The sequence below is a fragment of the Aythya marila genome (genome assembly GCF_965140915.1).
Source record: "Aythya marila genome assembly, chromosome: 4".
Lineage (NCBI taxonomy): Eukaryota > Metazoa > Chordata > Aves > Anseriformes > Anatidae > Aythya > Aythya marila.
In genome coordinates, this window is record NC_139045.1 from 20,710,915 (window position 1) to 20,723,716 (window position 12,802).

A 12,802-nucleotide genomic window follows, 5' to 3' on the forward strand; every position below is an offset into this window, starting at 1 on the left:
GGCGCGTGCGCGGCAGCCCGGCTGAGGCGGGGGCGGGTGGGCGGGAGGGAGGAGGGGGGGGGAGCGCGCGTGGCGCGCGCCATGGCGGCCAACGAGGACCAGGAGGTGAGGGGATGGGGGGAGGGGGGGGGCTGCGTGCCCCCGGCCGCCATCTTAGGGACGGGGCACCCCCGGCCCTGCGGTCACCCTGAGGCGGGTGTGGGGAGGAGGAGGAGGAGGAGGAGGAAGAGGAAGGGGTGTGGGGGTGTGCTGGTGGGTAACGCCGTGCTCTGCCCGCCCCGCAGATGGAGCTGGAGGCGCTGCGCTCCATCTACGAAGGCGACGGCTGCTTCAGGGAGCTCAGCCCCGTGTCCTTCCAGTACCGGGTAAGGCGGCGCGAGGTTCGTCCAGTCCACCCCCGGGCCCCAAAAATCAGCCCCTGTGTGTGGGAGCGCTGTCCTGCCGCTCCTTGAACCCCGACAGGCTCCGAGCCCTGACTGCTTCCCCGGGGAGCCTGCCCGCCGGCTGAGGAGCCTCCTCCCAGCAGCCTGCCTGCACTGCCCCTCTTGCAACTTCTGGCAGTTTTCTCTAAAAAAAAAGGTGCTAGATACCAAAATAGACGCTTGAAAATAATTGCACTTAATTTCGAGGAAATGTAGAATGAGCTGTAAGGAGAAGCCTTGGCATTGTGTTGATCAGGTGTTCTGTTGATCAAATATTTACTCCTGGATGCCCCTGGAGTTCAAAACTCAAGTCCATATAAATTGTCCTATGAGTATAAACTAATCTCTGAAAGACTATTCTAAAACAGGTTCTGTTGTTATTATATACTCAAATTATATACTCAACTTTATTCAAATTTGAAGACCTGGAAGTTGTTCTGGGCAGGGGCAGAGGCAGGTCTTTGTGGTGCCATGGAGCTTTACAGAGACGCCCGAAAATGCTCTGCGTTTGTGTTCCACACTGTAGCAGGGAGAAAGCATCTAAAGTCACCTTTTTGCAGCTCTCAAGTAACTTCAGAACGACATTGGTAACTGTAGCAAGCTAGGTTGATTTAATAAATAGCACTTGAATCCTGTTTTGTGTAAGTGCAGCGTTCCTTCACTGATAGGACTGGTCTAAGTAAACTTAATTTTCTCAGAAGAGTGATTGTGACCTGCCTGCAAGTCCAGAGGATATTGTTCTACGTTTTGATAGATTTAGTTGCTTGTAATTTTTAAAAAACTGTCAAAAATTAGGAGAACTCAATTGAAATACCATAAAGCTTAGTGTCAGATGAAGGCAATAACACATTCCTGTGAAAGAAAACTTGTTTTATGAAAAGGCATAGTGCAAGTAAATGCATGACAAGGTCAAAGAATTAATATGCCATTTTTCTGAGCCTTATCTGTCTCAGACATGTCTCACACATAAAGATGTTTTGTAATCAGTGTGCTAAGAAAATGAGATGAAAGAAAGACTTTTTCAAACACTGGGAAAATGTAGTAACATCATTTGAAGTAAGGCTACTCTGTTTTTAGGTTGTGTTGACAGGAGGAGCATGGACGTGCAGCTTTCTGCATGGATTTGCTCAGTGTGCAGACAGTGCTTTTCCTGAGAAAGGGAGAACTGTAAACCACAGTACCAGTTTTCTTCTTGATACCACTGGGAACTGGATAGAAACAATGTAGGTGTTGTCTTGATAAATATTGCAGATGCCTGACTTAAAGTTTTATTTATTTCACCTCTAAAACAGGTGCTGCTAAATTTATGTCATTCTGCTGGCACAGACATGCAACTGAAATAACTTCAAAATACATGTATGTGTGTATATATATATAGAGAGAGAGAGAGAGTTAATTTGCTTTTCCTAGAGTAGAAACTGTAGGTTAGAGATGAATGTTCAAATCGTAAGTTTAATACTTTTTCTGGATAAAAGTTTTATTTTCATACTGGTAGCTTTATGAAAAGAGTTGTTACCTTAAATAATTTGGTTGGTCTTAGAGAAGTGAGAAACTTATGTATTGGCATTGCAGTTTTTAATGAGTGACTGGAAACTGTTGATTACTGATTTTTTTTTTTTTCTTTTTTCCTTCAGATAGGTGAAAATGGAGATCCAAAAGCCTTTCTAATAGAAGTTTCTTGGCCAGAAACATATCCACAAACAGCACCGATTTTATCTATGGATGCTTTTTTCAACAACACAATGTAAGTCCTTGTGACAGCTTCACTCCGTAGTCTTTTAAGTGAGGGCTTTTTGGTTGACAAGCTTTTCTTATTCTGTCTAGATCATCATTGAGTTTTATGATTTCTTTCAGATCTTCAGCTGTTAAACAAAGCATATTGGATAAATTGATGGTAGAAGTTGAAGCTAATCTTGGAACTGCTATGACTTACACACTTTTTGAATATGCCAAAGATAATAAAGAGCTGTTCATGGAAAATCAGCCTGTTAACACTGTGGTGAGTAAGTTTAGATTTTAATCTCTTCCTTTTAAAACCACAGAAATGGTTATTCCAACTCTGAATGCTTCATTGCTCTATCTTTAAGGTGTTAGTACATCGGGTACAAATGTGTTAGGTACGAACAGTGGCATGTAGTGTGGTACGGTGCCCCAGTGCTCAGTGGTCATAATTGTTATGCTTAATTGTTATTTTGCTGTCACTGCCAATGTTATGAGCTGTAGTTCTGTCTTACAAAGTGACATAAAAATGGAGGCATGGAGCAGAAGCAAAACTACAGAGAGCAGATGAAAGGTGTCTGCCTGGGGGCAAATTATTGAAAGCTTCCTGGGAAGTCGTGGATTGCATAAATGCACCTCTAGGGTCTTCAGTGAGTCAGGCTGAGTCTATTTTAGGCTTCTATGTTTTCCTTCTCATATTGCTTCCTGATGTGTAAGGATATTATTTGCCATTGTGGTGCTGCAGACTTGCTTTGAGGAAGAAGGAATGGTTTTCCTATTTTGGAAATCTGAATCCATTCAGATCAAACTCCATGATCAAATTTACAAAGTGTAAGAAGTGCCCCTTGCAGCTGTGAAAGGAAATAATTCCAGTCTCCTCCATGTGGTTCTGATTGTCATGATTGTGTGTTGATTAAAAGCTGCTGACAGCTGATGGCATTGCTGTTTTTTTGACAGTCAAGACATTTTACTATGTCAGATTCAGTAATCACACACAGAGCAGTCTGTGTTCGTACTCTGTATTATTACTGGCTTCTGAAGTACGATAGATGAACTAACATACAAAATACTAACAACAACTTTCATCCTTCTCAGACTTCTGTAAGCAATAGTATTGTGATTGGAACTCCCGATGGGCCAGCAAGTAAGAAAAAGGACAAAAAGGAGCAGTTATCCAAAACCCAGAAACGAAAGCTAGCTGACAAAACAGGTTCGTCTGCTATAGTATTGTTTTGCTTGAGCAGTATGAGACTCCAACTTTTACAGCAGTGGCATCTTCATTGAGTCAGAATCACTATTTATTTGCATGTAGGATTAACTGCTTTAAATCCGTGGTCTCTTGTTTTGTTTGGTTTGGTTTGGTTTAGATTAATTAATTTTGCCCAAGATGTTTGTTCTGGCTGAAGCAACTTCCTAGACAGTAGGGACTTGAAGATGTTGTTGATTAATTTCATTTTTTATTTCAATTTGTGACAGAAGTGAAATTCTCAAACGTACTTTTTGGGACATCTAAAAATTCCCTTTCAACGAAAGGCGTATATTTTGTTGATGGGTCCAGATAAATAACTCACGTTATAAAAAAGTAATTTCTAAATGTAACCATTTGCTTTGTAACTCAAAATGAAATCTTTAGCTTGTATCTTCAAAATGGAGGTGTTTTTGTAGACACTACCCGATTTCAGTGAAACATGGCATTTTTGACAGAAAAATATTCAGTATTTTGACAAGTCCTGCTGACGACTTTTATGTGTTCAAACGTAATTGTTAATGATTGGGATAATATTATATTATTGCAGCAATAAATTATACCCCATGATAGTCATTTCTGTGTATCATTTATCTAATCTGAATGCATAACTGGCATTTTTAATATTGACCTTATTAGGGAAAATCTTTGTGAAGGAAAATCTTTGTAAAATTTTGTTCTTTTTCAGAATGTATCACTGGTAGTTAACCCAGCTTGTTTTAGAGTTGCCTTATAAATCAGGTGGACTGTCTTGAGTCATTTTTATTTAAACAGAATGACTTTGAAGAACAAGATATGTTCAAGACATTAACGTGTTGTTTTTTTTGTCTTCATGGCTTTGTAATGGTGGAATTAAGACTTCTGTCTCTTGAGAATTTTGTGTTGATTTTAAAGAAAGATAAAGGTTATCTGTAGCTTGTGTATTGAAAATAAAACCACCTTGTTCTGCAGATCACAAAGGGGAGCTTCCTCGAGGATGGAACTGGGTGGATGTAATTAAGGTAATGTGACTTTATGATATGCAGTATTATGAAAATACTGTCTATGTGCATTAAAATAATGTGTACTTATATCTGAAGAAAACTTACCTGATTTTTTTTCTTGCTTTTCTTCCTAACTTTGGGATTTGACTGTGGTGTCTGATTTGTTTCTATGTACATCCAGCATGTAAGTATTTTCAAGTTATCTTTTAATATTAAAAAGATTTACAAGAAACAGTAACAACTACTGCCCGTTTTAGGTTCTAATTCATGTATTTCTCATGCTCTATATTGGTTTTCCTTGCTTATTGGAAACCAGCGTAGCTGCTTGACAATTTTATTAACAAATGATTTTATTTCTTACAATTATAATTAATTGTCAGCATAAAGGCCTAACACCACTTCCAGTTGTTAAATAACATTGAGCAAATGAGGATGGTGGTTTTAGGTAGAGTTCTCCCAAGTCAGAAGAGGCTATTTGTAGTGGGTGTTTTGGATTCCAGATACATTTCTTGATAGGTGCACTACGTTTAGTAATTAGAAACTTGGATTTAAAAAAAAAAGTTAATGTTTGCTTTTGTATTGTGCAAATTACTGTATGGAATCTCTTCTGGAGATGTGTGGAGATACATTTTTAGGCTACTGCATCTGTTTTATTTTGGAGAGATGAGAGTCTTCAAAGCAAATAGAGTGCCCTGAAGTTTTTGTTGTGGTTTAGGTTTTTTGTTTGTTTGTTTTGGTGTGTTAGTTTTGTTTTTATTTGTTTTAAATCAATTGCAGCACTTCATTTTGTATTTTTTGGAAGTAATTTGCAAAATGCATGAAGATAGTTTCAGGTTCAGGAAATAAGCTTATTTAGTGCTTAAGCTTAAGAAATAACTCGATGCATTTCAATCTCTTGATACAGTAGCACAATCAGTCTGTATTATTAATTAAAAATCCATGTGGTCTATGTAAGGTGGAAATGTTGTTCTTATTTCCTAATAAATGGAATGGCAGTCTAAACTTTGAACACTTTCTTTTTGTGTCTCTTTTATAGTTAAGCAAAACTGGTTCTAAAGATGATGAATAAAGGACTTTGGTACAAGGACTCCACCTTTTAATACAGTGCAATTTTGGGTCACCATCTTTCTCTTAATAACTTTCTTATTTGTTGAAGTAAATATTTTATAAAGCTCAATTTCCTAACTCGTAAACTTAGTCATATAAGTTTATCTAGAGACTGTGGTCTTCTTTGGAAACAAAACTTGCCTTAAACGAAGGTAAAAATGTGACAAAGGATATAGAGAATGAAAGTGCCGAAGTGAATAGTGCAGTGTTTAATAATTTATATTTTACTTTGTAGTAGAATCCTGTTATAGTGAACCCAGTGATACTGTAAACATTTCCTGATGTTCTTATTCCAATGGAAGAAAAAAGCACTATAACAGTGATTAGTTGCTTGACAGCATAATTCGTCAAAATAAATTATTCCATGGAAAGAAAAACCTTTGTCATTTGTTTATCTAACACAAATGTAGAAGGCGAACATAAAAATTGTTGCATCATAATACTGACTAGAATTTGCAGTTCTGTTTTCAGTAGTTATTGGCTAAAATAGCAAATACTATTGAAAGCAAAGACAAGTCCACTCAAAAGCGAGTGGTTACAACATGAATGTTTTATCCTCTACGGCATGTATCTGTGTGTCTCTTCTCCAGTGTGCATCCTTATAGAAGTTCGTGTGTCTTAGGGGAGGGAAGAGTGCTATCTTGTGTGTGTCTCAGTGAGTGTTGGGGTTTTGTAGCTCTTTTGTTGGAGAAATGATTATTCTTTGGAGAGGTTTGCTGGCGGAATGGTAAAACAGTGGGTCAAGTCAGCACTCTGACAAATGTGTTGGGAAAACGTTTTTTTCCTAGTCTGCTCTCGTATCAGAAAGAGATGTCATCTTTACCATATGAATGGTTATTGAATACAAGATGCCTTAATGTCCTTTATTATTTTTGTTTGATTTGAGATGAACTTTAATAAATACCTATTTATCTGCTGTGGTATGTGTTTGTTTTTTCCTGTTGTACATATTGTACTTTTGAGGCTGCATTTGAACTTGCAAAGGATTTTCTCTTACCAAGAAAGTGTTCCTAACAATTGACAGATTATTTTCCCTCTTACAGTATATGTTTGTGTTCTTCAGGGTAGCTGTGTTTGTTACTAATAAGAGAATAATCATCCCACTAAGAAACACGGGAAAACAGCCATCACACCAAGTCCAGTGCCTCTTTGAAAGAGTGCAATCTGCTGCGTGAGCTATGCACAGCACGTAGTGAAACGAACGTTGGGCTGGGTGCTCTGATCAGTGGTGCTGAGACAAGAGCCTGTGCAGCCAATACAGGACAGCTTACACAGCTGTCAAGTTAGGACTTCAGCTGATGAAGAGGAAGTGTTTTTCCTCCTGCTTAGGTCAAGGGAGCTTATACACAACATACACTCCTACAGCTCTCTTATTCTCTTAAATTCCTTCTTTTATCAGAGGAGGATAGACTAAATATACTGCAAAGTTACTGCTTGTCTGTACGATATAAATATAAAGAAAAAAGTTCTATGAAATGCCGTGACTGCAGATGAAGGGAAAAAAATTAATTTCTTCTATGTTTTCACTCTTCTGAAGAAACTGAAGAGGTCTGGAAGAAATATGGTCTGCGCTGCCATTGTCCAATAAGAAAGGGTAGTTTTTACTGAAACTGTAGAGTTACAGTGGGAAGATGTGTGCCTTTTTAATAAAGAAAACTATCGATTCTTAACAAATGCTTGATTTTGGAATATCTGGTTACTTTTTGAACTCCAATCACATTTAGTAAAGCCTAGTAAAGTACACAAGGTAGGACTTTATCCAAATGTTGTGGTCTTCTGTTTGACCTAGAGCGGAGGCTCGTGGCTGCAACCCGAGCAGGAGTAACACTGCAGGGAGAAGGTGGTGTTGCCTGTGATCCGGTAACAGGGAAGGGCGTTGAGTTTTTGTCTCTGCCAGCATCGGAGTGTGTACGGCTTTCGCTATTCAAATTCTCTCCAAGGGGAATTGACTCGTCTTTGCTAGTATCCTTGGTGTCTAAATGGAGTTGCCATGACAATTTGTCTGAATAGATTAGTTAAGGAGCATGGGGGAAGGACAAAATAAGAACCATATCTTGCTTTTACGAAGCTACCATGTGTAACAGTAAACTTGTTAACCTCGTGAAATGCCTGATATTTCAGCTTTTTGTCTGCCTTTAAATCACGTGCTCTTAGGAAGATGCCCTAGCAATCTCCTCTGGTTCTGCTAGCAGGGATTTAGAATGTGTGTTCAGAAGTCTACTTTCAGGGGAGTCGTTTTGCTTTGGGAATACTTGTGTCAGTTCTTCCTTTCTGTGTAAAATTTGAAAGGTAATTTTTGTTTGACCGTTTTTTATTACAACATGATAGCTGGAAGTGGGCCAGAAAAAATCTAGGTACTCGGTGTTATGGAGAAGCCTGTGCACTGGAAACTGAGGGGAGGGAAAATGATGATTTTTAGTAAGAAAGACACATCAGTGTCTCTGAAAATGAGACACCTATAAATAGAGAACGTGACTAGGGAGTGACTGAGTTTCAAACACTGCTGGAAAATACCTTGTTCCCCTTTTTTTAAGTAAACTAATGTCGCAGGCAGTGGAAAAACTGATTTGTACTTCATTTCTGTAGGGCAAGAGTCACTTAGATTACAGGGCTGCACCATTTATTTAAATTTTCTGGTTTTGAGCTTTGGTTGGAGAGAGAAGATAAATGTCCTAGTAGCAGTAAAGTAGAAGTAGTAGGGCCCAGGACGCAGGATGATTAAAAAGGGATTTGTCAGTCTGGAAATGTTCCATAACGCACGTACATGACTGGTTTTACTGAAGCATTAGAGGCGTTGGTTGAAGGGACTTCAAAAATAATAGTAATTTTTATGCGTGACGGTATTGCAGTAAGCACTTGGCAAAGCCCTTCTGCTTAAGCAAAGAAGAAAAAACATAAGTAAGCTTTCCCCCCCTTCTCAAATAAATCTCAAAGGTTTTCCTCGGAAAGACTTGGTGCAGAAAATGGAGGTGGTGTTTAAATGAAGTTTTTAATCTTTTAAACTGCAATTTAACTTAAAATATCGCTTTCCTTCTTAAGCCTTTCAGCATGTATCTGAATTGGCTAATATTTCGAATGCTTTGGAAAGCTGTTGTTTTGTGATCAGTTCACTCCCTGTTGAACAAGGATTAAATTCTAAGAATTTACTGTTACAGTTCTGTCTTAACACCTAAAATGACTTAAATGAATTTGCTAAGTTCTCCAACTCAAATGTTCTGGTTCTTAAAGTTTTAGTAGTATATGTAGTTTAAACTCTTCAAACCCCAGCATTTTGTGGTTTGTTTGCTTGTTATTTAGAAGGGGGGTGTCCCCTGAAATGTCATTTTCCCCCACCCATTTCTGTTTGTTTTTTCTGCCAAGAAAAGCAGAGCTGATCGTGAAATCAAGGCTGCTGCCATCTGCAGTGCCACCGCAGCTGGTGGGGTGTGAGGTGGGTAGTTCTCGCTCATCAGTTGGGTATGCTTTGAGATTTTGGGGACTAAAAGAAGGATAAGGGGGAAAAACATCATTTCTTGGTGCCCAATGTTTGGTAGAAAAGCAGAGGGAGGAGGCTATCCTCTTTTTAGCTGAGGCAACACAAGTGGTTCCAGATTGTGGAACCAAGTTCACACGGTGAAGTTGGTGCAGTGAAACTCATGTGAGCTGGGCTGCACCAAGAATAGTTCTCCTCTGGAAATTGTTTCCTTCGGCTGTGCTGCGTGGCTTATGGGATGGCACCCTCAGCGCTTGTGCTCAGCGGTGGAATGAAGGGGGAAGGAGATGTTCGTTCAACAGATAAAATAACAGAGGTGTGAGAACTCTGGAAGGATCAGAGGAGGAAATGGAGAGGGAAGGAAGCACACAGGAGATAAAACTTTTTATTGCTGCAGGGCAATAAAACGCAGCAAAAAGCAAAGCTTACAGCTGTGGAGCTATACACTTCAGAAGGTTGGGATATGGCAGAAGACAAGAGGTTCATAGATTTTTCTATTATTGACACCTATTTTTTCACCAATGTAGCTTTGGCTTTGTCTCAGAACGGGGCTCTTAAATGGTTGTGAGAAGAACTTCTCGTTGTCTCACTGCTACGCTTCCTGTTACTCTTTCAAGACTGTCCAAGTAACCTCTGAAAGTCTGTTGTGCTCTTAGTTAAGACAAAACGTGTTGACCAGCACTGTAAAAACATGTCAGAATGTTTGACAAGGATGAAAGAATTAACTGTTCTCTCTCTCGTTTTCATTAAGAGCAAAGTGAGGAGTGACTCCAGATAGCTGAATTACACAAGACACGTGAGAACGCAAATGCTGGTACCAGTGTCCTATGTAAGACTGAAAGTTCATCCATCTAGTTTCAAGTTTTATGTAGGTATTCCATGCCACGGTGTCTGAGCATTCATGCCTATTATTCATAGTACGTGTTTTAAGTACTCACATTTACAGTATGGCAGAAATTTGAAAACCCTGTGATTGTGTACTGCAAGTTGCTAGCTGTGGGATCCAATAAAGTCACACCAGTGACAGACAGCCAAACTCTATCTGCACTACCTTAGTGGAGGGCACTGGGCTTGTGTGGGTATCTCTGAGGACATAATTTCACGCCCAGGATCTTTATTACCAGTAATGACCGGTAAAAGGAGTCATTCTGGGATGAGCTTGGAAGATATCATTCAAGAAAAGATAATCTTTCCTTCCAAAACAAGTGTCTGTTACAGTGTCACCCAGAGGCAATAACCATAGTCTAGTATGGAGTCAGTGTTCAGAGCGGGATCTCACTTTAAGTCATATAAGTGTCACCAGTAATGCATTTTATGATTTCCTGGAGGAAAAACAAGTGCAAAGACAGCATTACTATCTAAAGAGGTGCTCTCTCCACCACAGGGAACCATATGATATCTACTTACAGAAAAGCTATGGTTCAGTTGACCTTGAAGAGAGATTTTTATAATAATAGTACAGGGAAATTGTAGCTTCCCGTTGATAAAAGTCTAATGGAAAGTATACAGCTTCAGTAGATGGGTAATACATTTTCACAGCATTATCAATTTTATATTCTTCTCTGAAGATCAGTGCTAGAATATTACCAAGTTTCAGTTAACTGGCGTACAGCATATGATTATTTTTTCCCCTCATTCCATGTCTTTAGACAATAAAAGTACAGCATGTAGTATAGAAGCTTATTTTCTCGATTAAAATTGTGCTAAAGTCACAAATACACACAAAGTGAGGAAATCAGTCTTGTTCAGAGGTAAGGACACGCCAAAATTAAAGCTACCCACGTGACGTTTATGTGAAAAAGAATGCACAGAACGATTTCCTTACGTGACTACGTGCTTCACTGCCAGTAGTTTCCAAGCAGATGCTTCATGCTTTGCTTCCTAGTGTCCCTGCTAGTTGGAAAGTATGACAAAGACCTGAGTTTTTCTATGCTCCTAAATTGGAAAAGGAAAGAAGACTTTCACTTTGTGGAAGTAAATAAATTAGCAAAGCTGTCCCTGGAAGAAAGTGGACATTTGAAAAAGAATGTCCAGGTGCAGAGGCAAAGGAGTCTGATTTAATAAAACTGACTGGACCTGAGCAGCATTAGTGTCTGTTTCAGTCCATGTCCATGCAGTGAAACTGTGGCATATAAATGCTTATGGATAATTTTAGGTTAATTATGTAGCTATAATCCATGTGATTAAGCATTGCTTTCAGTAAAATTCATGTTATAGCAGTCAGTGCAGATTCAGTATATTCTGTTAATGAGCTCTAGTGGTATCCTTTTCATAGGATGGAAGGAAATACACTGCTTACCTCTGCAAAGAAAGAAATGTACGGGCAAGCTGTCCACAAAGGCTACCTGGACGTGGTTAACACATTGCAATCAGTATGAAAAAGTTAAAAGGGAGAAATTCTACAAGATGATTGTGGATCCACTATTTTCAGATGTTCCATTCTTGCTTATTTTGATATTTTAAATGTTTTGGATACAAGCAGATGTTAGCCTATCAGCCAATGTGCATGCATGTGTTGAGTGCCTGCTAAGTCAGGTGATTTGAAGAGCTGATGAGGAAGAACTTTTATTCCTTTCCTTTGGTTTCTAGCCTACATTTTTCTATCCTACAGTAGCAAGACTTGTAGAGGTTGTATACATTCTTCCTCGTGGTTCAGAAGTCTTCTCCCTCTTTGGGTGCAGAGTAGCATTAATGAGATATATGAATATTTGAATCTCTTCTAATAATTCATAGTGATACTCATACACTTGGGCTTTATCTCAGGTTCTGCTCAATATTTTGTTTTAGTTTTATATTAATTGGTTCTTTCACCTCCTTGTTTTTGTAGTGAGAATTTACTCAGCCCGGAGGACGGACAGTTTTAGGGTACTGCCTTCTTCAAACGCCTATAGGCAAAGTAGTGCTGGACAATATTTATTTACAGCAGCCTTTGATAGGCATGTGATAACCTGTAACCTCGCTGATGTTTTATAAATGTGTTGACAGCTGATAAGGACAGAGTCTGGTTCAACCCACCCACCTGAGGCTGCTTTCACTGCCTCTCAGCGGAATACCCGTGTCTGGGAAAGTTGCACAAATTTTGGTGAGTGTTAGCAGAGGCCCCTGGGTGGATGCCTCCCTCCTTTGGTAACAGCAGCCGATACTGGAGCAGAATGCCTGCTGTTGGTGTAAGCAAAGAGACCGTGTCTATAAACCACCAATAGCGGAATCTGCGTGGGTCGTCCTTCCAAGAAAAAGCAATGATTGCTTATCTGTGTACCGCTGGTGGATTTTGTTTGTTTTCACAGCACCTGTTCCGTTTGGCAGAGAACCTCAGAAGTCTGCACGTAAGCTGGAGTGCTGCTGTGTACAGATCTCTGTTAGCTCTGGGCATTTAGTGTCTGGGCTTCTGAGCCTAGGCATATGTGCAGCTACCTGGGGAGTGGATGAATAGAACAGATGTGTTCTTTGGTGCGGGCATTTCATAGAGTGCTCTGGGATGTGTCTGTAGTGATTAGCAAACCACATGCTGGGTAACTGTACTCTGTACAGCTCTCAGGTGCTGGACGAAGTTGGGGGAAGGCTGAGGAAGGTCAGTCCTCTTTAGTTACTGGATGAGGTTAAAAGTCGGAGTATCCAGAATGCAAGCACAGCCACAACATATACCATTGCCCAAAATATGCCAGTCTGTGCAGTATGGAGGACCAAAAGTGTACGTAATTCGTGTGGATAGCATCTTCTTCACAAAACATTGTTGGAGAGTGTACAACCATCATTTATACCTTCTTTGCTTGATTGTCATAACCAGAGGCATCAAGTTCAACTTCTTGAACTTTTGATCTCCCCTGTGAGCTCTCCTTAGGCTGGAAGAGAT

The 12,802-nt window shown here is 39.7% G+C and overlaps 1 protein-coding gene across 1 annotated transcript; it reads left to right on the forward strand.

Moving 5' to 3' along the window:
- The first annotated feature begins 61 nt into the window (after positions 1-61).
- On the forward strand, positions 62-6,394 carry RWDD4 (RWD domain containing 4). The gene is made up of 7 exons (XM_082758585.1): positions 62-105; positions 285-365; positions 2,057-2,166; positions 2,277-2,421; positions 3,237-3,351; positions 4,339-4,388; positions 4,552-6,394. The coding sequence occupies exons 1-7, from the start codon at positions 82-84 to the stop codon at positions 4,606-4,608; spliced, it is 582 nt and encodes a 193-aa protein (XP_082614711.1). The 5' UTR covers positions 62-81; the 3' UTR covers positions 4,609-6,394.
- Positions 6,395-12,802: the final 6,408 nt, after the last annotated feature.